General features: G+C 43.2%; 2 protein-coding genes across 3 annotated transcripts in view; one reads left to right on the forward strand and one right to left on the reverse strand.

The window, feature by feature from the left end:
• asb2a.1 (ankyrin repeat and SOCS box containing 2a, tandem duplicate 1) overlaps positions 1-25,839 on the reverse strand; it is a 93,669-nt gene that overhangs the window by 39,493 nt on the left and 28,337 nt on the right. The window contains exon 1 of one of the 2 annotated variants that reach the window (XM_070879519.1): positions 6,969-7,034. The exons of the other annotated variant lie outside the window; for it this stretch is intronic. The gene's annotated coding sequence lies outside the window, so the exon portion shown is untranslated. Of the gene's footprint in view, positions 1-6,968; positions 7,035-25,839 lie in introns of those variants that run through there. 2 annotated transcript variants of the gene reach the window in all.
• Positions 18,459-25,839, forward strand: part of ccdc197 (coiled-coil domain containing 197) — a 49,478-nt gene continuing 42,097 nt past the window's right edge. The window contains exons 1-4 of the mRNA XM_070879521.1: positions 18,459-18,813; positions 21,433-21,479; positions 22,425-22,597; positions 22,940-23,097. Of these exons, the coding sequence (XP_070735622.1) occupies positions 18,719-18,813; positions 21,433-21,479; positions 22,425-22,597; positions 22,940-23,097 (473 nt within the window). The 5' untranslated portion in view covers positions 18,459-18,718. The remainder of the gene's footprint in view (positions 18,814-21,432; positions 21,480-22,424; positions 22,598-22,939; positions 23,098-25,839) is intronic.

Consider the following 25,839-nt stretch of genomic DNA (forward strand, 5'->3'; position numbering starts at 1 on the left):
GTCAATAGTACACTTATTTACAGGATAAGATAATCTGGGGCTTTTCGCTCCCTTGTCAATCGTCTCAGTACAAATGCAGTTGTTGGTGAATTGGTTGGTTCTTTGTTGGGCTGCTGGGCAGCTGGTCTTGCCGGGCTGCTGGGGATGGTGAGTTCAGCTTCATGGTCAACTGTGATGTCGGTTGCCACTTGTGTGTGTGTATTGGAGGGTCGAAGTTGGCGGTGTCCTCTTCGGGTTGCTCGTGGCTGTTTGTGAACTGCAATTTGGTTTGGTTCAAATGCTTTCTGCACGTTAGTCCATTGGCCAATTTGACCTGAAACACCCTACTCCCCTCTTTGGCTATGACCGTGCCAGCAAGCCATTTGGGACCATGTCCATAGTTGAGTACAAATACAGGGTCATTGACTTCAATATCGCATGACAAGTTTGCGCGATCATGGTACATGCTTTGTTGATGCCGCCTGCCCTCAACATGATCATGGAGATCAGGGTGGACAAGAGAGAGCCTTGTTTTGCGCGCCCTTTTCACGAGCAGCTCGGCTGGGGGAACCCCAGTGACCGAGTGGGGTCTGGTGTGGTAGCTGAGCAGGACTCAGGACAGGCATGTCTGCAGGGAGCCTTCCTTTGCTTGATGTTTTGAACTGCCCGTTCTGCCTGGCCAATGGATGCGGGCTTGAATGGAGCAGGTGTGACGTGCTTGATCCCATTGCGGGTCATGAATTCCTTGAATTCAGCACTGCTGAAACACGGCCCATTGTCGCTGACAAGGACATCTTGCAGGCCGTGTGTGGCAAACATGGCTTGTAGGCTTTCGATGGTGACGGTGGATGTGCTTACAGACATTATTACACATTCAATCCATTTTGAATAAGCATCCACAACAACCAAGAACATTTTGCCTAGAAATGGGCCAGCGAAGTGAACGTGGATCCTAGGCCATGTTTTGGAGGGCCTTGATCACAAACTTAGCGGTGCCTCTCTGGGTGCATTGCTCAATTGAGAGCAAGTGTTGCATTGGCGTATGCAAGACTCCAAATCTGCGTCGATGCCGGGCCACCACACATGGGATCTGGCTATAGCTTTCATCATTACTATGCCTGGGTGGGTACTGTGTAGGTCGCGTATGAACATTTCCCTGCCTTTCTTGGGCAAAACCACGCGATTACTCCACAAAAGACAGTCCGCCTGTATGGACATTTTGTCTTTGCGCCTCTGGAATGGCTTGATCTCTTCCTGCATTTCCACTGGGATGCTGGACCAGCACCCATGGAGGACACAGTTTTTTTTTACCAGGGATAGTAAAGGATCCTGGCTGGTCCAGGTCCTGATCTGACATGCCGTCGCCTTTGAGAACTGGAACAATCGGACTGACCCACTCGTTGAACTCCGCCGTCGCGATGATGCCTTCTCGCTGCAGCCTGTCCAGCTCAATTTCCACTTTCTCTCGCATCATATATGGTACCTCACGTGCCTTGTGGTGGATGGGCCGTGTATTGGGAACCAAGTGAATCTGCACCTTCGCCCCCGAGAAACTTCCAATGCCTGGCTCAAACAACGACGGGAATCTGCTCAGAACCTGGGCACATGAGGCGTCATCGACGGATGAAAGCGCTCGGATGTCATCCCAGTTCCAGCGGATTTTTCCCAGCCAGCTTCTGCCGAACAGTGTGGGGCCATCCCCTGGCACAGTCCATAGTGGGAGTTCATGCACTGCTCCATCATAGGAGACTTTTACTTCTGCGCTGCCAATTACAGGGATCAGCTCTTTGGTGTGTTTTTAGCTTGGTGTGAATGTGGCTAAGCTTGGGCCTGTGTGCCTTGTTGCTCCACAGCCTGTCGAAGACCTTTTTGCTCATTATAGACTGACTCGCACCTGTGTCCAATTCCATGGATACTGGAATTTTGTTCAGTTCAACTTTTAACATAATCGGTGAACATTTCGTGCTGAAGGTGTGTACCCCGTACACTTCTGCTTCTCACTTCGAGTCTCTAGTTCAGCCTGATCCACCATGGATCGATCTTCCTCAGCAACATGGTGGTTTGCAGGGTTTGCAGCTCGTCTGCACATTCGCTGGAGGTGTCCTATTGTTTTACAGCCTTTGCACGCATAGTGTTTGAAGCGGCATTGATGGGCTCGATGATCACCTTCACAGCGCCAACAAGGTGTTAACTGCCTCGCATTAATGATTGATGGCGGACTCTGGGTCATCTGAGGTAGTGCAGCTGCCAGCGTGTATGTTCTGCCATATGCATTCCTGCTTGGAAACGATGTTTGTTTGTGTATAGTACTAGCCGAAACCTCTTTATGCTGCAAAATTTGTTTGATCTTATCGCTGGTGGACATAAATGCCTGGAGATCATTATGGCTTTGCTCAGATTCGGTGTATCAACAGTCAATAGTTTGCGAAGGATAACCTCATGGCCAATGCCACGCACAAAAAAGTCTCTTTGTATTTGTTCAAGGAATCCATCGAATTCACAATGTCCTGCAAGGCGCCTTAGTTTGGCGATGTAGCTCGCCACTTCCTCACCTTCAGACCGTTGATACGTGTAGAACTGACATCTTGCCATCAAAATGCTTTCCTTCGAATTTAGATGCTCCCGGACCAGCGTACACAGGTCTTCATAAGATTTGGTCGTTGGTTTCACCGGAGTTAGGAGATTCTTCATGGGGCCATAGGTTGTTGCCCCACAGACTGTAAGGAGGATCGCCCTTTGTTTGACAGCGTTCTCGTCTCCTTCCAGCTCGTTGGCCACAAAGTATTGGTCGAGTCGCTCCACGAAGGCCTCCCAATTGTCCCCTTCTGAGAATTTCTCCAGGTTACCAACAGTTCTTTGCATTTTCGCGTGGTTGTTCGTTATCTCGTGGCTAATTGTTACGCTCATAATATAGTGATACAACTGAGTACTGCATGCAATGAGTAAGTGTGACCTTAGCTCCTTTAATTAAACTCCAGAGTGTTGGTTCAGCGTGGGAGGCCTGCTTATAAACAGTGCTCCCAAGGGATGCTGGGATCCCTTGGGACTCCAACAGGTAGGCCCTCTGGTGGTGGTGTGATACAGGTTGCCAAGGGTTACATACATAACAGCTTTATCCTTGGCCCTCTCCTATTTCTCATTTGCATGCTGCCCCATATCATCTGAAGAAAAGAAGTCAGGTTCCCATGTATACTGGTGACCACCAGCTCTACCTCACCATGACCTCTCTTGACCCCTTCCCATGTCTTTGTGTTGTCAGACTGCTTGTCCGACATCAGATGAGCCGCAATTTCCTCCAATTAAATATTGGGGAGACCAAAGCCATTATGTTCGGATCCTGCCGCAAAGTGCCATAACATCTGCCATTGACAGAAGAAAATCCAGAAACACACGAGCCTAGCATTCTACTGAGTCCAAAGAACCCCGGGAAAATTGCCTCCTATGATCTTTCTGTATATGTTATTTAAGGAGATTGTCTACCTACATCTGTCTACTGCTCCATTCACATTAGAAAACAGGCAGTCTGCAGACAATTTAAGAAACTGACTGTTTTGATGGACCAGGAAATTGGGAAATTAGATAAAACAAATGATGGAGCTGGACCACAATGGTAGAAGCAGGTTTGTTTGTTTTAATTGCTTTAAGTTGAGTGCGTCAGCACTAGTTTTTCATTTCACCAATTGCTAAATGTGCCATTTAATAATGCTAAACATCTTGCTACTTAAACACATGGGCAATGAGAGGATATTTGATATAGCCTGATAGTTATATCACAGTGACATAATTAATCATATGTTCAGGAGGAAATGAGGACAATATATTTTGGTATGTTTATCACTTTGTAACAGTACATAAAGTCATGGAATGCCATGACCCTCAGGTTAAATTAATTTTGTTTGTGTGTTCAAAATTAACTTCAGCTACAACGTGACTTGTGTTTATTGGCAACAATTCCAAAAGGACATGATCCTTGACATTTTCTCTGAAGCTCCTTTTAGAGTGGAAATGTGTGACACTGGAGTTACTTATTCCATAGAGACTGTGCATCCTGCACCATTTAAACAGCTTATTGCAATTTTTCCCAGTGAATGGCACAGCATTCTTTTGACATTAATCTGAACAAACAGTAATAATCAAAGAAATTCAGTACCTTATCAAATAACAAAAATGACAAACTTTAGAAGGGCTCAAGGAAACTTGAAGTTATAAAGAAAGAATCTGATTTATATAGCACCTTTCATGCCCGCAGGACATCGCAAAGCATTTCATATGCAATAAATTACTCTTTTTAAGTACATCCACCGTTGTTATGTAGGCAACTAGAGCCACCAATTTGTGCCCAAGGTCCCAGCAGTGAGATAATTGACCAGCTAATAGCTTTTGATGGTGCTGGTTGAAGAACGACTCTCTGCTCTTTGAATAATAACATGGAATCCTTTACATTCATCTGAACAGATGGGCAGAGCCTTGACTTAACATCTCATCCAAAAGACAGCACCTCCAACAATAAAACTCTCCTGCAGTACTACACTGAACTGTCAGTTTAGATTATTTACTCAGGTCCTGGAGTGAGACTTGAACCCACAGCCTGTGACTCAGTGGTGAGAATGCTACCACTGAGCCAGGCTGACAAAAGATGGTACCAATATTTGGAACTGATGAATCATGATTTCTATCTGAAACAGCTGGTCTGTGCCAAATCATTGGTGATTATGAATTTGGAGGTGGGTGGAGTTAAATCTTTAAAAAAGACTCTTAATTGATGATGACTGAATATAATGTCTTATTTTTCTCAATAAACTAATATGTAGTATTTTGACAGTTGGTTGACTGGTCTCTCATTAGACAGTGAATCCAATAGGAACAGTAAGGCTCAACCTGTGTCAGCATTACATTGCCTCTGCCACATTAACATTACTATGAGGCTTAATGCTGTTCTCTCTCAAGATTTCTGTAAGTATAAATAGACCCCAATATGCATTACGGTCCTATTAGAATATACACCTAAATAGACTTGCATAGCAGTGGGGAACACTTTCTACTTTGTGTTCACCTTCAAGTACTTGTCCTGTGCCATAATTTATTGGGAGGCAGTGATGGGGTTCATACTCACCTTAGGCCTGGAAGGTGCAGGAAATTACAGGGCTCAGTCATGTATTTACAAAACTGTAGTGTGGGGTACTGATGCCTCACCCATGGATGGAGCCTGGGAACTATTGGGAGTGAAGATGGAGCTAATTCTGGAAGTGAAGCAAAACCCATGCCCCAGGCCATTGAAAGAAGGTAGGCTTGAACCTGCCTATATTTGAGCCAATCAGCATGGTTATCTTAACAGGTAAAAGTTACTTCAGCCAATCAGGTGGTAAGCATGCCAGACACTTTGCATATGTGATATTTTGAAATGTGACAGACTCCTGCTAGATGCAAGACATTTAATTCAATGGACAGACATCAGAGCTCTTTTAGTATCTGAACAGCGGAGCTTTTATTCCTGAATCCTGATCGGAGTCATGCAGAGATGAATAAGACAGAGAGAAATTAATTTCCTGCTTCAAATGAAATTCACAAACTGCTCTAAGCAGGGAATTTTTATGAAGTTGAAGCATCATTTTGTCCTCAAGCCAACTTAGATGCTCAATTACAAGTGCCTGAATCCTGTAAACTCATCTATTCTGCCAACAGAGTGCCTGTTTTTCTCGTAGACATTTAAGTTGACATCAGTTCATGGGTTCAACATTAACAAGTGATGTACCAGCTTTAGATTTGAAGGGGGAATTGAAGGAGAGAAGTAGGGCTAGATTCACCAAGCCTCTTTCACAAAACCAGAAAATAAGAGGATGTTCTCAAAGTGTTTCTTAAAGGGGAAATATTCTTGCAACGTCTTCAAGATGAATTTTGGCTTTCAGACTAAGCTATTCTAAAATGTGAAAACTAATGACAGGTCCATATTTTGTATAGGATAAAAATAAAGAGGAGGCACTTAAAAGGTTGGTAGAGGTCAAAGTGCAAAAGTCACCCCGTCCAAATGGGACACATCCGAAGTTGCCCAGGGAAATTAAGGATAGAAATTGAAATAGGATTGAAAATATTCAAAAAGGGGGAGGGGGATAAACCCAGCAACTACGGGCCAGTCAGGATGACAACAATAACACACACTTCTCCCCTAAATAACGAGTTTGGCAAGCAGCTTTCCCTCAAGTAGTTTATCAGGGCTGTACAGTCCTTGCCTCATGTTTCAAGCTGTTGACGGTGTTTGTCTTACGTAACAGGAACGCGGGTAAACAAGGGTTATGAAAATATATACTCGGCTCTATCTCACCAGGAAGCTATTTTACATGAAATACTGAATAATACTGACAGTGACCGTTCAATACTGGCAATAATCGGTGTGCTGCACATATTATAAACCAATGCATACAGTCGCATAAGCACACAGTGACACGACAAAAATGCTTAGTAGATTTTAACTGGAATGTTTTCTAACTCTCATTAGGCTATCCTGTGACCGTCTTGGATTTCCAATGTGTGTTAACATGAGCTAGAAAACAGAAGCAGAAGCTGCGGGGTCTGGCGCTGACCTCTGGGTATAAGTCGATGTAAGCACAGCAGATATACACAACCTCCTGCACACGGTGGAAAGGCAAACATGGGCTTTACCGAGACCGGGTTCTCATGCAGCGGACCAGAGAGACGTTTTGTGCTTATTTGGTGTGTGTACGTGGATACACAGCAGCATCTGACCACTCGCTAAAATTAGGAGTAAATTTAGGATATCTTGATCGCAGAAAGCCTGCTTATTTTTTTGTGCGCAATGCTAAAACCGAAATCTTTGCTGCCCCATAATTTATATTGGCATTTGCATTTTATAAAGCTCTTTACAGTTTGACTTTATCTATTAACGAAAGAATGCAACCAAGCTCATGGTTGCAGGAATCTTATCTGAAGTGTTAGCAGTGATATTCCCGTCTGTCCGTCACGGGGCTTCTTACAATCAGCAGTTCAATATCCCGCTTTGATCTTTAGTTTAACAGCCTGTCGGGAGACTTTTCTTGAGCTTTCTTGGTGATCCTTGATTTTTCTCCCAGTCTTGACCGCCCTCCCCTCTGTCTGCCCTTTATGCAAGGGTAGAGGGCAGTACAGCGGTTCTATTTTTGTACCAGTCTGTGACCAATCATGACAGGTGAAATATGTTCGTGTATCAACCAGCTGAAGTGTGACTGGAAAGTATATTTAGCTGTGGTGAACTATCCCGCCTCATCGTTCTGGGCCTGTCTGCACCCTTTGACATGGTGGACCACTCCATCCTCCTCCAACACCTCTCCTTTGCCGAGCTGGGTGGGACCGCACTCGCCGGATTACATTCTTATCCAGTCATAGCCAGAGAATCTTTTACAATGGCTTCTCTTCCCGCTCCTGCACAAGAACCTCTGGTCCCCCAAGGATCTATCCTTGGTCTCCTCCTATTTCTCAACTACATGCTGCCCCTTGGCGACATCATCAAAAATGTAATCTTACTGGTCTCTGCCCCTGCATCAGTTCATCTGCTGCTGATACCCTCATTCATGCCTTTGTTACCTCTAGACTTGACTATTCCAATTTTTTCTTGGTTGGCCTCCCATCTTGTACCCTCCGTAAACTTGAGTTCATCCAAAATTCTGCTGCCCATGTCCTAACTTGCACCGAGTCTCGTTCACCCATCACCCTGTGCTTGCTAATCAACATTGGCTCCCCATCAATTTTTAAATTCTCATCCTTGTTTTCAAATCTCACCTCTCTCTATCCCTGTTACATTCCTCTTGGCCCACTGAGATCTCTGCGTTCCTCCAATTCTGGCCTCTTGTGCATCCCTAATTTTTATTGCTCCACCATTCAGCTGCCTAGGCTCTAAGCTCTGGAATTCCCTCCCTAAAGCTCTCTGCCTCTCCACCCTGTCTCTCATCCTTTAAGACCCTCCTTAAAACCTACCTCATTGACTAATGTTTTGGTCAACTGCCTGTATGTCTCCTTCTTTGGCTCAGAGTCAAGTTTTGTCAGATTATGCTCTCGTGAAAAGTCCTGGGGCAGTTTACTACAGTAAAGGTGCTATGCAAATGCAAATTGTTGTTGCTGTTGCACAAGTACAAATAAGAAATGTAATTCTGACTGTATACAAAGTAAATAATAATATTTCCACATTGTGAGACTGTCCTCATTTTACTTACATTGTACTCTGTTTTAAGTCTGAAATGATAGTCAAGATTATGTTCATGATTTTAATTTATAAACTAAAATTCATTCTACAATTGAGAAGGGTATTCTATTATATGTCTTTAATAAGCGGTATGCACTCTGTAAGCTGTTAAATGCAACATTATAGGAGTTATAGGAGTTTAACAGTTTAAGATCGATGCATAAATAAATTCTAGGTTACAAGATTTTGGATGCAGGCACTATCTGATGCGATATATGTATCTATTAGGCACTTGATTGCTTGTCGGCTGAGCAATGAGATTCTAAACTTGGAGCAGAGAGTAGACAGCATGCTTTGTGGCCCTGGCATTTTGCGAATTATTGACAATTTTCCAGGAATTCCAGAAACACCTCTGAATAAGGACAAAGGGGATGTTAAGTAAGAGCATTTTACAAAAATACCGGAAACACATCACTTAAAGTGCAGCTATACTGCCACTTTTGCATTGTTGCCAAGATTTTCACCTCATAGCCATGCAAAAGTGAGGGAAAATCTTCATGGTCATCTGATCTGACTCCACAGAGATGTGATGTGAGACTCCCTGTGGGAGGCTGTTTTGCTCCACATGGGATTAAATTGGCTGACCTAAGTACAACTCCTGTGCATCATCAAATCAGGTTTACAACTTAAGCCCCAAATTTTTTTTACCCACAATGTTTTGAAAATACAAATATTCTAACCCACACTCTCAAAACGTTCGATATTTACTGACTTGGGCAAGTGTAAACTAGGTAGTGCCAGGTTGGAATCATCTCTATAGCCACCAGTCTCAGACTGGTAGTTACAGTATAAATGTAGCCTCAGAATATATTTGATGCTTTGAAAGAAAAGGAGCATTAACTAACTGCATAGACATCATCTGTCCTGGGGAGTATTACAGTATTCGGTTGTGGTTTGACATTACCAGTTCCCAGTGAAGTGACATTCGAGTAACGAGCTGTGATTTGTTATCATAATTTCTCAGAGAGGTGACATATTGGTTATGGTTTGTTATTGTCAATCCTTATAGAAATGGCACTGCCTAGAGAGGTGACTGGTTATTGGCTGTGATGTGTTATCATTCTTTCCTGAGAGATAGCAATGTGGTAATTGGTTGTGATTTATAAAATGCCCAGTATCAGCTCAGCCAGCTATTAATCACCTCCCCGACCTTCGTTTCCATTGAAGTTAAATGTTTAATGGGTGGCCAAGCCCTTATCGCATGTTTTGCACGATCCTCTAATGCCAAAATGGCCCTTAGATATGCTATTCTTGGTTCAAAATTTCTAGGAGGGCAAGGATTCCTCTAAACATGGCTCCTATTTACTTTTTTTTCATGGCTCCGAGTTACACCAATTGCAGCTGTTTGCTAGTTCCTCTTGCCCTTCCTCCTCGTTCTCTGTGATGGACACCCAACAAGAAGCAACTACAATGCTAGTTCAGAACCGACAGTAGCACTTTCAAATCCTTTAAGGTCGAAAAACTCACAAGCTACAAGCAGCTGAGGATCCCTTTAAATAGCATTTAAAAAGGTTATCTCAGAACTTGTATCATAGAAACATAGAAACATAGAAAATAGGTGCAGGAGCAGGCCATTCAGCCCTTCTAGCCTGCACCGCCATTCAATGAGTTCATGGCTGAACATGAAACTTCAGTACCACATTCCTGCTTTCTCGCCATACCCCTTGATCCCCCGAGTACTAAGGACTTCATCTAACTCCCTTTTGAATATATTTAGTGAATTGGCCTCAACTACTTTCTGTGGTAGAGAATTCCACAGGTTCACCACTCTCTGGGTGAAGAAGTTTCTCCTCATCTCAGTCCTAAATGGCTTACCCCTTATCCTTAGACTGTGACCCCTGGTTCTGGACTTCCCCAACATTGGGAACATTCTTCCTGCATCTAACCTGTCTAAACCTATGAGGTCCCTTCTCATTCTTCTGAACTCCAGTGAATACAAGCCCAGTTGATCCAGTCTTTCTTGATAGGTCAGTCCCACCATCCCGGGAATCAGTCTGGTGAATCTTCGCTGCACTCCCTCAATAGCAAGAATGTCCTTCCTCAAGTTAGGAGACCAAAACTGTACACAATACTCCAGGTGTGGCCTCACCAAGGCCCTGTACAACTGTAGCAACACCTCCCTGCCCCTGTACTCAAATCCCCTCGCTATGAAGGCCAACATGCCATTTGCTTTCTTAACCGCCTGCTGTACCTGCATGCCAACCTTCAATGACTGATGTATCATGACACCCAGGTCTCGTTGCACCTTCCCTTTTCCTAATCTGTCACCATTCAGATAATAGTCTGTCTCTCTGTTTTACTACCAAAGTGGATAACCTCACATTTATCCACATTATACTGCCCATGGTTGGTGGGCAGGAGCAAGAGACCACCTTTGTCAGACATTGAGGTTGGAAAATGGCATTATTATGATGATGTCACTTGATTCCAATTACAATTTATTCATGAGGCTCCTGCCTGTTTCAGATTTGTTTCTGACCTCCGGGATAATGACCCCATTGATCAGCTGTAACAAGCTAAGCATAGAAACATAGAGAATAGGTGCAGGAGTAGGACACTAGGCCCTTCGAGCCTGCACCGCCATTCAATAAGATCATGGCTGATCATTTACCTCAGTACCCCTTTCCTGCTTTCTCTCCATACCCCTTGATCCCTTTAGCCATAAGGGCCATATCTAAATCTCTCTTGATTATATCCAATCAACTGGCATCAACAACTCTCTGCGGAGGGAATTCCACAGGTTAACAACTCTCTGAGTGAAGAAGTTTCTCCTCATCTCAGTCCTAAATGGCTTACCCCTTATCCTTAGACTACGTCCCCTTGTTCTGGACTTCCACAACATCGGAAACATTCTTCCTGCATCTAACCTGTCCATTCCCGTCAGGATTTTATATGTTTCTATGAGATCCCCTCTTATCCTTCTAAACTCCAGTGAATACAGGCCCAGTCGATCCAGTCTCTCCCCATATGTCAGTCCTGCCATCCCGGGAATCAGTCTGGTGAACCTTCGCTGCACTCCCTCAATAGCAAGAATGTCCTTCCTCAGATTAGGAGACCAAAACTGAACACAATGTTCTAGGTGAAGCCTCACGAAGGTCCTGAACAACTGCAGTAAGACCTCCATGCTCCTATACTCAAATCCCCTAGCTATGAAGGCCAACATACCATTTGCCTTCTTCACCACCTGCTGTACCTGCATGCCGACTTACAATGACTGATGTCCCATGATACGCAGGTCTCCCCTTTCCCTAATCTGCCACCATTCAGATAATATTCTGACTTCGTGTTTTTGCCCCCAAAGTGGATAACCTCACATTTATCCACATTATACTGCATCTGCCACATGTTTGCCCACTTACCTAACCTGTCCAAGTCACCCTGCAGCCTTTTAGCGTCCTCCTCAAAGCTCACACCGCCACCCAGTTTAGTATCATCTGCAAACTTGGAGATATCACACTCAATTCCCTCATCCAAATCATTAATGTATATTGTAAATAGCTGGGGTCCCAGCACTGAGCCCTGCGGCACCCCACTTGTCACTGCCTGCCATTCTGAAAAGGACCCATTTATCCCGACTCTCTACTTTCTGTCTGCCAACCAATTCTCTATCCACATCAGTACATTACCCCCAATACCATGTGCTTTAATTTTGCACACCAATCTCTTGTGTGGGCCCTTGTCAAAAGCCTTTTGAAAGTCCAAATACACCATATCCACTGGTTCTCCCTTGTCCACTCTACTAGTTACATCCTCAAACAATTCTAGAAGATTTGTCAAGCAGGATTTCCCTTTCATAAATCCACGCTAATTTGGACCAATCCTGTCACTGCTTTCCAAATGTGCTGCTATTTCATCTTTAATAATTAATTCCAACATTTTCCACACTACTGATGTCAGGCTAACTGGTCTATAATTACCTGTTTTCTCTCTCCCTCCTTTTTCAAAAGTGGTGTTCATTAGCTACCCTCCAGTCCATAGGAACCGATCCAGAGTCGATAGACTGTTGGAAAATGATCACCAATGCATCCAATATTTCTTGGGCTACTTCCTTAAGCACTCTGGGATGCAGACTATCAGGCTCCGGGGATTTATCGGCCTTCAATCCCATCAATTTCCCTAACACAATTTCCCGCTTTACAAGGATATCTTTCAGTTCCTCCTTCTCACTAGACCTTTGGTCCCCTAGTATTTCCAGAAGATTATTTGTGTCTTCCTTCGTGAAGACAGAACCAAAGTATTTGTTTAATTGGTCTGCCATTTCTTTGTTCCCCATTATAAATTCACCTGAATCTGACTGCAAGGGACCTACGTTTATTTTCACTAATCTTTTTCTCTCCACATATCTATAGAAGCTTTTGCAGTCAGTTTTTATGTTCCCAGCAAGCTTCCTTTCATACTCTATTTTCTCCCTCCTAATTAAACCCTTTGTCCTCCTCTGCTGTATTACAAAATTCTTCCAGTCCTCAGGTTTGCTGCTTTTTCTGGCCAATTTATTCGCCTCTTCCTTGGATTTAACACTATCCTTAATTTCCCTTGTTAGCCACGGTTGAGCCACCGTCCCCGTTTTATTTTTACTCCAGACAGGGATGTACAATTGTTGAAGTTGATCCATGTGATCCTTAAATGTTTGCCATTGCCTATCCACTGTCAACCCTTTAAGTATCACTCACCAGTCTATTCTAGCCAATTCATGTCTCATACCATCGAAGTTACGTTTCTTTAAGTTCAGGACCCTAGTCTCTGAATTAACTGTGTCACTCTCCATCTTAATAAAGAATTCTACCATATTATGGTCACTCTTCCCCAAGGGGCCTCGCACAACAAGATTGTTAATTAGTCCTTTCTCATTACACATCACCCAGTCTAGGATGACCAGCCATCTAGTTGGTTCCTCGACATATTGGTCGAGAAAACCATCCCTAATACATTCCAGGAAATCCTCCTCTACCGCATTGCTACCAGTTTGGTGAGCCCAATCAATATGTAGATTAAAGTCGCCCATTGCTTTTCCTCCCATCTTTGTATCGTCAGCAAACTTGGCTACGTTACACTCGGTCCCTTCTTCCATGTCGTTAATATAGATTGTAAATAGTTGGGGTCCTAGGACTGATCCCTGCGGCACCCCACTAGTTACTGATTGCCAACCAGAGAATGAACCATTTATCCCAACTCTCTGTTTTCTGCTTGTTAGCTAATCATTTATCCATGCCAATATATTGCCCCCAACCCCATGAACTTTTATCGTGTGCAGTAACCTTTATATTAAACCTACTCTCTAAAGTCTCAGTTACTAACTGCATTCTCTGGTGTACCAGCATACCAATACGGGCCAAGATATTCCTAGTTTGATCTCTAGTCTGTACTAAGTTAGCTGATCAGCACCTGGGCCAGTGACAGTGGTACTACAATTAGCCTCAGTGCCACCACGCTAGAAATGGAAAATTCAGCCAGGGTTCTAATTTCCAATCGCTATTCTTACTGAAAACGCACTTGTTTGTTTGTGGCTATAGATTGAAGGGGCTTGGTTGTCTTGAGTACCATGGTCAGGGGAGAGCAGCAGCAGCCAAGTTCATGGCACTGTGTGTGGCTCTGCTGCACAGGAGGGCAGGAAAAAGAGTGGGAGAGCTATAGTGATAGGGGATTCGATTGTAAGGGGAATAGATAGGCATTTCTGCGGCCGCAACTGAGACTCCAGGATGGTGTGTTGCCTCCCGGGTGCAAGGTCAAGGATGTCTCGGAGCCGGTTCAGGACATTCTGAAAAGGGAGGGCGACAGCCTGTTGTCGTGGTACATATAGGTACCAAAGATATAGGTAAAAAAACGGGATGAGGTCCTACAAGACGAATTTACTGAGCTAGGAGCTAAATTAAAAAGTAGGACCTCAAAAGTAGTAATCTCAGGATTGCTACCAGTGCCACGTGCTAGTCAGAGTAGGAATTGCAGGATAGCTCAGATGAATATCGTGGCTTCAGGTTTGGTGCAGAAGGGAGGGTTTCAAATTCCTGGGACACTGGGACTGGTTCTGGGGGAGGTGGGACCAGTACGAACTGGATGGTCTGCACCTGGGCAGGACCGGAACCAATGTCCTGGGGGAGTGTTTGCTAGTGTTGTTGGGAAGGAGTTAAACTAATATGGCAGGGGAATGGGAACCTATGCAGGGAGACAGAGGGAAATAAAATGGAGGCAGAAGCAAAAGATAGAAAGGAGAATAGTAAAAGTGGAAGGCAGAGAAACCCAAGGCAAAAAGCAAAAAGGGCCACATTACAGCAAAATTCTAAAGTGTCAAAGTGTGTTAAAAAGGCAAGCCTGAAGGCTCTGTGCCTCAATGCGAGGACTATTCGGAATAAGGTGGACGAATTAACTGCGTAGATAGCAGTTAACGGATATGATGTAATTGGCATCACGGAGACATAGCTACAGGGTGACCAAGGCTGGGAACTCAACATCCAGGGGTATTCAACATTTAGGAAGGATAGACAGAAAGGAAAAGGAGGCGGGGTGGCATTGCTGGTTAAAGAGGAAATTAATGCAATAGTAAGGAGGGACATTAGCTTGGATGATGTGGAATCGGTATGGGTGGAGCTGTGCAATACCAAAGGGCAGAAAACGCTAGTGGGATTTGTGTACAGGCCACCTAACAGTAGTAGTGAGTTTGGGGACAGCATCAAACAAGAAATAAGGATTGTGTGCAATAAAGGTACAGCAGTTATCATGTGTGACTTTGATCTACATATTAATTCGGCTAACCAAACTGGTAGCAATGCGGTGGAGGAGGATTTCCTGGATGATTTAGGGATGGTTTTCCAGACCAATATGTCGAGGAACCAACTAGAGGGCTGGCCATCCTAGACTGGGTGATGTGTAATGAGAAGGGACTAATTGGCAATCTTGTTGTGCGAGGCCCCTTGGGGAAGAGTGACCATAATAAGGTAGAATTCTTTATTAAGATGGAGAGTGACATAGTTAATTCAGAAATTAGGGTCCTGGACTTAAGGAAAGGTAACTTTGATGGTATGAGACGTGAATCCACTAGAATAGACTGGCAAATGATACTTAAAGGGTTGATGGTGGATAGGCAATGGCAAACATTTGTAGATCACATGGATGAATTTTAACAATTGTACATCCCTGTCTGGAGTAAAAATAAAACGGGGAAGGTGGCTCAACTGTGGCTAAGAAGGGAAATTAAGGATAGTATTAAATCCAAGGAAAAGGCATATAAATTGGTCAGAAAAAGCAGCAAACCTGAGGACTGGGAGAAATTTAGAATTAAGCAGAGGAGGACTAAGGTTTTAATTAAGAGGTGGAAAATAGAGTACAAGAGGAAGCTTGTCGGGAACATAAAAACTGACTGCAAAAGCTTCTATAGATATGTGAAGAGAAAAAGATTAGTGAAGACAAACGTAGATCGCTTGCAGTCGGATTCTGGTGAATTTATAATGGGGAACAAGGAAATGGCAGACCAATTGAACAAATACTTTGGTTCTGCCTTCACGAAGGAAGACACAAATAACCTTCCAAATGTACTAGGGGACAGTGGGTCTAGTGAGAAGGAGGAACTAAAGGATATCCTTATTAGACGGGAAATTGTGTTCGGGAAATTGATGGGATTGATGGCCGATAAATCCCTGGGTCTGATAGTCTGCATCCCAGAGTACTTAAGGAAGTGGCCCTAGAAATAGTGGATGCATTGGTGATCATTTTCCAACAGTCTATCAACTCTGGATCAGTTCCCATGGACTGGAGGGTAGCTACTGTAACCACTTTTTAAAAAAGGAGGGAGAGAAAACAGGGAATAATAGATTGGTTAGCCTGACATCGGTAGTGGGGAAAATGTTGGAATCAGTTATTAAGGATGAAATAGCAGCACATTTGGAAAGCAGTGACAGGATCTGTCCAAGTCAGCATGGATTTATGAAAGGGAAATCATGCTTGACGAATCTTCTGGAACTTTTTGAGGATGTAACTAGTAGAGTGGACAAGGGCGAACAAGTGGATGTAGTGTATTTGGACTTTGAAAAGGCTTTTGACAAGAGATTGGTGTGCAAAATCAAAGCACATGGTATTGGGGGTAATATACTGATGTGGATAGAGAACTGGTTGGCAGACATGAAGCGGAGAGTTGGGATAAACAGTTCCTTTTCAGAATGGCAGGCAGTGACTCGTGGAGTGCTGCACAGCTCAGTGCTGGGACCCCAGTTCTTTACAATATCCATTAATGATTTAGATGAAGGAATCGAGTGTAATATCTCCAAGTTTGCAGATGACACTAAACTGGGTGGTGGTGTGAGCCGTGAGAAGGACTCTAAGAAGCTGCTGGATGATTTGGACAGGTTAGGTGAGTGGGCAAAAGCATGGCAGATGCAGTATAATGTGGATAAATGTTAGGTTATCCACTTTCGGGGCAAAAACAGGAAGGCAGAATATTATCTGAATGGCGGCAGATTAGGAAAAGGGGAGATGCAACGAGACCTGGGTGTCATGGTTCACCAGTCATTGAAAGTTGGCATGCAGGTACAGCAGGCGGTGAAGAAGGCAAATGGTATGTTGGCCTTTATAGCTAGTGGGTTTGAGTATAGGAGCAGGGAGGTCTTACTGCAGTTGTACAGGGCCTTGATGAGACCTCACCTGGAATATTGTGTTCAGTCTTGGTCTCCTAATCTGAGGAAGGACGTTCTTGCAATTGAGGGAGTGCAGTGAAGATTCACCAGACTGATTTCAGGGATGGCTGGACTGACATATGGGGAGAGACTGGATCAACTGGGCCTTTATACACTAGAGTTTAGAAGGATGAGAGGGGATCTCATAGAAACGTATCACATTCTGATGGGACTGGACAGGTTAGATGCGGGAAGAATATTCCCGATGTTGGGAAAGTCTAGAACCAAGTGACACAGTCTTAGGATAAGGGGTAGGCCATTTAGGACTGAGATGAGGAGAAACGTCTTCACTCAGAGAGTTGTTAACCTATGGAATTCCCTGCCGCAGAGAGTTGTTGATGCCAGTTCATTGGATATAGTCAAGAGGGAGTTAGATATGACCCTTACGGCTAAAGGGATCAAGGGGTATGGAGAGAAAGCAGGAAAGGGGTACTGAGGGAATGATCAGCCATGATCTTATTGAATGGTGGTGCAGGCTCGAAGGGCCGAATGGCCTACTCCTGCACCTATTTTCTATGTTACTATGTTTCTATGTCAAATAACTCATTGGCATTATCTCGGCTCTGGTTGTACATATTCCTGGAGGTTTCCTCACATGACCGCCCACCTCGAACCCCCTCGCCCCTGCCCAGTCAAACAGCCTTCCTTCCCCCCCATCTTCAATATTAAAAAAAATCTAATGAACTCAAAAGTGCTGAAAGAAGAAAACAAAATATATTTTTAACACCGTATGATTTGTCTTTTGGATCTACAGGAGATGAATCCTAAATTCCTGGAGATTTCCTGGACAATCCTGGAAAGGTTGCCAACCCTCGGCTCACGTGTGAAGAATGGCGAGGTTTGCCAACTCTGGTTGTAATTATTCCTGGAGGTTCCTGACTGCCTGTAACTGCCTGGTCGCCACACCAATGCCACTGGTTGCCCAACATGTCCATACTCGTGGTGCACCGCCTTCTCAGCCAATTGGAAAGTGAACAGACTCTTCATTAGCCGATTGGATGATTCTTGACTGTCAGTCAAACAGTTTTTTCCCCCATGTCTGATATATTTTTTTTTATAACTAAATGAACACAAATGTTCAAGGGATTAAAAAAAACGAATTTTTATTGGCCCTATGATTTTTCTCCTGGGTTGCTTGCAGCAGTGTCCTGAGGATTAGTGGGTGGGATTTGGAACGCACTGCCTGATAGAGTGGTGGATACAGATTCAATAGTAGCCTTCAAAAGGGAATTGGATAAATATTTGAAGGAGAAAAAAATTGCAGGGATATGGGGAAAGAGTGGAGGAGTAGCACTAACCGGATTGCTCTTCGAAAGAGCTGGCGCAGACTCGATGGACTGAATGGCCTCGTCCTGTGCTGTACCATTCTGTGATTCTATGATTGTATTCTGTGTAGACTGGAGGATTGATAACCCTTCTTGGAGGAGGAGGAGGGGGGGTGAGGAATCAGAGGACTATGGGCACCACTGAAATTCTATCCCAGCTACAGGGCAGGAAAGGGTTTGAAAATCCTGAAGAGAAAGAATCCTCGGATTGGAAATGTTAGAATGCATTGATGTTTGTGCTGGATCGAGCTTGCCAGTCTTGGGGTGGTTCCCATAGCGATGGTGCAGTGTTTGGCCTCGCACTGTCACCTGATTCTGGTGCTGCCACATGAAGCGGACGCTTCCTGTGACTCCGGGCTAAAGCAGACAGACTTTCAATTTGCAAAAACAAATACGTTTTCCAATCAGCTTTTGCGGGGCTTTTAATTTCCAACAACAACAAAAAATCGGCAACGAGAGCTTTTTCAGAAGCGTTTCCCTGACACTTTGCAGCGGATCCGGTGGTTGGAAAGTAAGAGTGAAGGATGAACGGCGACAGCCTGGCAGCCGGCCGCAGCTTTTCACTTCACATAAAAAGCCTCAAGAAAAATGTCTTCGTCACTCAGCTGGGCGAGCGCAGGTAAAAGCCTTCTGGAGTCGCTTTAAGTTTGGTGCATTTGTCCAGCCTTTGTGCAGATTGTCATTGGCGCTGTGCATGCGATATTTTTGGATGACTTGAATCGACTTATTTGGATGACTTATTTTGCGGCTATTGCTACTCATACCAGTTTTGCACAGTTCCTGTTCTTGGGAGTTATTTTGCACATCTCAGCCCAGGTGCCAGCAGCATTTTCAACAGTGGTGCCAGTAAGCAAATCCAGCAACCCTGCCACTCACATCCCTGTATACTGTTCCCAAATGATAGAGTGGCACACGACTCCAGACCCCAATTTGAGGCTGCTAAAGGGGAACTATAGAAGTGCAAAAGTTTACATCTGTGTTATCTGTTTACTGGACCAATCCAAAACTAACCGCACCGTGCTGCTTTCTCTCCATAGCCTTGTATCTTCCTGTGCTTCAAATGTTATCTACTTTCCTTTAACATAAGAACATAAGAATTAGGAACAGGAGTAGGCCATCTGGCCTCTCGAGCCTGCTCCGCCATTCAAAAAGATCATGGCTGATCTGGCCGTGGACTGAGCTCCACTTATCCGCCCGCTCCCCATAACCCTTAATTCCCTTATTGGTTAAAAATCTATATCTGTGATTTGAATACATTCAATGAGCTAGCCTCAACTGCTTCCTAGAGCAGAGAATTCCACAGATTCACAACCCTCTGGGAGAAGAAATTCCTTCTCAACTCGGTTTTAAATTGGCTCCCCCGTATTTTGAGGCTTTGCCCCCTAGTTCTAGTCTCCCCGACCAGTGAAAACAACCTCTCTGCCTCTATCTTGTCTATCCCTTTCATTATTTTAAATGTTTCTATAAGATCACCCCTCATCCTTCTGAACTGCAACGAGTAAAGACCCAGTCTACTCAATCTATCATCATAAGGTAACCCCCTCATCTCCGGAATCAGCCTAGTGAATCGTCTCTGTACCCCCTCCAAGGCTAGTATATCCTTCCTTAAGTAAGGTGACCAAAACTGCACGCAGTACTCCAGGTGCAGCCTCACCAATACCCTGTACAGTTGCAGCAGGACCTCCCTGCTTTTGTACTCCATCCCTCTCGCAATGAAGGCCAACATTCCATTCGCCTTCCTGATTACCTGCTGCACCTGCAAACTAACTTTTTGGGAATCATGCACTTTAAAAGACATTGTATCCCTCAACTATTCCCCGTGGCAAAGTATTCCATGCTCCAACAACATTCCACTTAAAGACATTTCTCCTAACCTCTCTCAGTGATCATTTTAAATTGATGACTGCTCTTCACTGACTCCCTAATGGGAGGAAATACTTTCCCTATTCACCTTATTAAAAACTCTTTATAATTTGAAAGGCCTCTTATTGTATCTCCTGTTAGCCTTTACTCCAGTGGAGATGGTGCAGAATGAGGTAGTAGCGAGATAGGTGGCCGTACTTTCCACTCCAGGGCTCCCTCCCCATAGTATTACAGAACAACTTGGGGCACAGTTGGCGCTTTCTGTCACTGACAATGCCAATCTTAGTCACAAGTTAGTCACAAGTTAGCCACAAGTGTTCTTGGCAGAAAATGGCAAGCTTTGCATCTGCCTCTGCTGATTCCGAATTATATAGCTAGGTAGATTCTGAAGGATATATCAGTGCAAACACTGGGAATTTGAGTAAATCGATGGAAAGAAAGACTTACATCTATGCAGTGTCTTTCTCTACTGCAGGATGTCCCAAAGCGCTTAACAGCCAATGAAGTACTTTTCAACTGTAGTCACTGTCGTAAAGTAGGAAACGCGGCAGCCAATTTGCGCACACCAAGGTCCCACAAAGAGCAAATGTGATAATGACCAGGTAATCTTTTTTTTTAGTAATGCTGGTTGAGCGGTAAATGGCCAGGATGCCAGGGAGAACTCACTTGCTCTTTGAATAGTGCCATTGAATCTTTTATGTCCATCTGAGAGGGCGGAGGAAGACTTGATTTAACATCTCATATGAAAAATGGCTCCTCCAACAGTGCAGCACTCCCTTAGCCTAAATTTTATGCTCAAGTCTCAAGAGTGGAACTTGAACCCATAACCTACTAAACTCAGAGACAAGAGTGCTATCACTGAGCCATGGCTGACACTTTTAAATAATGGCTAAATAATACCACCTGGGGCTAGTTTTCCTATAATTGAAAGCTGGTGAATAGTTGAGTGCCAGTACATAACTTTACCAAACATTTGGAGGGGCATGCTTTGGACAGAAACTAGAATAACATCTCCATCCTTTTTTCAGATTGGATACATCTATTAAAATTCAACTGATTAAGAACTAACAGAAGAGTTAGCCAGAGCTGGTCTTAAGATTTTGAGGCCCCATGCAGCCACATGGAGCCTTGTTAGATCCTTCAACATGATTAGTTCCATTGACTTCAGTAGAAAGGAAAATTGGACAAGGTGTGTAACGGGTGGCCAATCAGCTACCATCAGGTTTCTTCCCAGTGGTGGAAGTTCAAATCTACCCCAACAGAAAGGAAAATATGATGGAGTGTATAACCGGCAGCCGATATGCTACTCTATGTTTTCTGCTGCCTGGGTGTGTGTGATCTGCTTTTAATGACTATTTAAATCCTTTTCTCTCAGGGATGAAGATGATGATGTTACTTACATCCCAATAATCAGACAGGCAAGTTCTTTTTCCTTCCACGTTATTCTGTGCAATTTGTACAAAGTTTAGGTGAAGTAACACTTACCCTCTATGTTATATTGCAAGGATAGCTATGTAGTTATTAAATTGAATTAGACTAACACCATTTTCCCCTGATGTAGTGACTTTAAATATCAGTATAGATCACGGGTTTAATCTCCAGTATTTGCACCTGATTTGTGCAGTACAACTCCTGAGATAACAGTTAGAAATAGTATCCCGTCGAGACTGTGCAATAAGGAATCATAGGATTTCAAGGCACCCTTTTAAAAAGCAAAGTGGTATTCCATTTGCAGGTAAAATGGCTTCTTAAATATACAGTATTGCATAGCTGATGTTTTGGTGTTGTTGTAGCAGTCTTTATTGGGACTGTTTGAATCTTGTCATCAACTCATGAAATTAGAAGTGAATAATGTCAGCTTAACCCCTCAGATCTAGTATTTATATGTGGTGCAAATAAGTTTATAATGAACTTCATTAAGGCTGTTATTCTTTGCAGTGGAAAATGGCAGAAACATACTAATCATTGACTTCAGGAGAGATATGGACTAGGTGGTGCAGTGAGTTAGCTCTTGCCCCATTATCTGTGAGGGATTGAATCCAGCCCAGACTGATGGGATGAAAGACTTTTCTCTTGGTCAGCTGTAAAAGGGTAACTTAGCCCATCTGCCGCTGAAACCCTCAGTGACTATTCCAATGCCATCCTGGCCAGCCTTCCATCCTCCACCTTCCATGAACTTCAGCTCATCTAAAACGCCACTGCCTGTATCCTCCCCGCACCAATCTCCGCTTGCTCATTACTCTTGCTCTCGCTGACATGCATTGACTCTCAGATCGCAAAGCCACAAATTAAAAATTCTCACTCTCGTGCTTAAATGCCTTTATGGCCTAAGCCCTCACTAATCAACTTTAATACTATTCTAGGAAGCTGGTGAGATTCTAGCGAATGACAGTAAAACACATCAGAAGACTTTGGTGCTGAAGAAAGAGGTGGAAGTTGACCAAGTCAATGCAGAACTTGCAGTTAAAAGGCAAGAATTCTTTCAACGCATGGAAGCTCTTACCCAGCGGAGGGTAGAATTTGAAAGAAGAGAGCAGGCGGTAAGAAAGTTCACAAAATTATGCTAATTACTACTAGTTTATAAATCTGAACCTTAATTATGATCACTCCACAAATCCTTCCATTTAGATCAGTGAGCACTGTTTGAAAAGTGTTCATTGTTGCAGTTAGATTGTTGAGTAAGTGAACTTTTAACTGTTTGAAAGCATACTTTCTGGTACTGCTGTCAGAGATGGAAAATGCTTATGGCTGTTTAACATGAAGGCGTGTAATCTTATTCAGATATTTTGATTTCTACCATTTTAAACAGAATATAATTTCAGCTGCAAAATTAATAATCTTAAGTGATGACATTTTGTATTGTTCTTCCATTTTTGTCTCAGAATAAGGATAGAGCCCTGAAGTTTGATAAGTTTCTCAAGGATAATGATGCGAAGAGGTATCGTGCTATTAAAAAACACCAGTTTGAAGTGAAAGAAAATGAAGCGAAACAGAAGGAGTTACAAGATCTACTTCAGCAATTTGAAGAAATCAAAGCCAGGTACACAGCTGATGCTGCCTGACCTGCTGAGTATTTCATGCATTTTCTGTATTTATTTCAGATTCCAACATCCGCAGTATTTTGCTTTTGTAATAGTGTTTAATTCACTTCCACTTCTCTTCTAGGAATGTCCACTTTGAAGAAGTTCTGCTCTTCCCTCAGACGGGATTTCTGTTTGTCTCTTTTACCTTGTTCATCTTCATTGCTTTCTATTTCCCTTCCCATGTTTGATCTTAATTTCTTCTGCCTTCCATCCTATCACGGACTTTCCCTTTTGTTCTTTCCTCCCCATGCCCCTACACTTGCTTAAGAACCTGTTACATCTCTAGCTTTTTCCAGTTCTGACAAAGGGTCATTGATCTGAAATGTTAACTCTGTTTCTCTCTCCACAGATGTTGCCTGACCTGCTGAGTATTTCCAGCATTCCCTGTTTTTATTTCAGTTTCCAGCATTCCCAGTATTTTGCTTTTGTGTTGTGGAACTTCATTGCTCCTTGGAGCAGATTGTAAACATGTATCTTTCAAATGTTGTTGCTTTGGTGGTACAGGACATTTGAATCCTGATCTTAGAGTTCAAGCAACCTTCCGTTCACCTTTATAAGATTTGAAAAATAGTAGTTTTTGAATCTTATGCTGGAATGAGATGGCCAGTGGGAGAGACCTGAGCCTTGGAGAACTTCAGACTCGCACAATAAAGAATAGGGAGGTATTTTCTTCTACTCTGAAAAGAGTAAAAATAACTGCCATTGTTATAACACTAACATGAGATAATGTAGCTCTTACTCTGTTAGTATTTCATTATTATTTTACCCTCTCCCCCGATATCATCTCCACCTGCTTCAATATGCCAGCCACATATAATAGTAAAAATATTTAAAGAAGTAAAATTTAAAAAAATCTCTGCTCAAGTGGTTTACTGACACCATTTCCATTCCATGGGTGTATGTTACTGCCTTGTAGTGCCAACTAGATTCTTATTCTGTACAATGTATAGCAACATAATGATTTTTTAGTTTCCTTGACAAGATGGAATGTAGTTTCCTAATTGTGTGCAACGTGATTAGGCTAACGTGATATCACGCCACATGATTCGGTTAAAAAGTGGTATTGTGCCATGTAATTATGTAAGAAACTATATCACAAAGGTAAGCATGAACAATGGAGGCTATTTGAGCCATCTAGATTATTATTCCATAGAAATCCACTGTCTTCTATTGCAGCATTTAACTGCCTCTTGAATAACTCCAGAGTTTTGCCTCCATGAACATACCCAGAAGACCATTCCAGGTATTAATTGCCCTATATGTGAAGAAGTTTTTTTTGACCGAAGATCTGAATTAGCTTTTTTGCAGTTTGTACCTATGTCCTGCAGACATGGTTCAAGTTCAAATACTGCTCATAGATATTTTCTATTCCACCCAGTATCTTCTTTACTTCTATAAGGTTCTCAATCCTTTGCCTTCTTTCAAGGTTGATGTGTCCGGGTTTTTCCAACCATTGCTCTTAACTCTGTCCTTTGACCTTGTCACCTTCTCTGCACAGCTTCCAGGGCTCAGATGTTTTCCTTGTGCCTCAGTGAGCACAGTATTCTAGATGCAGCCTAGTCAGATCACTAAGTACATTTAACAGGATTATTTTACCATCTATATGGAAGAATATCACAGCGTCTATACTTTATACTTTTTACAGGAAGCACAAAAATGTGCACTTGGCACTGGAAATGATGTTTTTGCTGATCTATTAAATGGAACAAAAATTCAGAGCATGATCTTTTTAGCCATGCAGTGGTTTGCTATTACTTAGAACAATGTAGAAGCTGTGTTACTTGGAATTATGCAGTGATCCGGGGAGGCATGTGATGCATGTGAGAGTTGTATTATTTATAGTAATAAAAGGAATGGAAGAGCAGGTGCTGTCAATTTAGTGCTTAAGGACTCAACTCTGGGCATTTCTCATTTTAGGTGGTAACCAGATAAAAATCTCTTCTTTTTTGAATGTTTCACTTTTCATCAAAAGTATTTAAATCCTCTTTCAGAAGTAACGAGTACCCATAAGATGAAAGAAAAACCAGGTCAAATAAAATGTTGTGTTCATTCTATTGCTATGAACAGCAACACCATATGATTTTTAAAATTCATTCATGGGATGTGGGCGATGCTGGCAAGGCCAGCATTTATTGCACATCCTTAATTGACTCGTTGAACCGCTGCAGTCCATGTGGTGAAGGTGCACACATGGTGCTGTGAGGGAGGGAGTTCTAGGATTTCGATCCAGCAACAATGAAAGAACGGTGATATATTTCCAAGTCAGGATGGTGCATAACTTGGAGGGCAAAATGGAGATGGTGGTGTTCCCATGCGCCTGCTGCCCTTATCCTTCTAGGTGGTAGAGGTCGCAGGTTTGGGAGGTGCTGCCGAAGAAGCCTTGGTGAGATGCTATAGTACATTTTGTAGATAGTACACACTACAACCACATTGTGCCAGTGGTGGAGGGAGTGAATGTTTAGAAACATAGAACCATAGAAAATAGGTGCAGGAGTAGGCCATTCGGCCCTTCGAGCCTGCACCACCATTCAATGAGTTCATGGCTGAACATGCAACTTCAGTACCCCATTCCTGCTTTCTCGCCATACCCCTTGATGCCCCTAGTAGTAAGGACTACATCTAACTCCTTTTTGACTATATTTAGTGAATTAACCTCAACAACTTTCTGTGGCATAAAATTCCACAGGTTCACCACTCTC

This window comes from Pristiophorus japonicus, chromosome 4 (assembly GCF_044704955.1).
Source record: "Pristiophorus japonicus isolate sPriJap1 chromosome 4, sPriJap1.hap1, whole genome shotgun sequence".
In the NCBI taxonomy this organism is placed as follows: Eukaryota; Metazoa; Chordata; class Chondrichthyes; family Pristiophoridae; genus Pristiophorus; species Pristiophorus japonicus.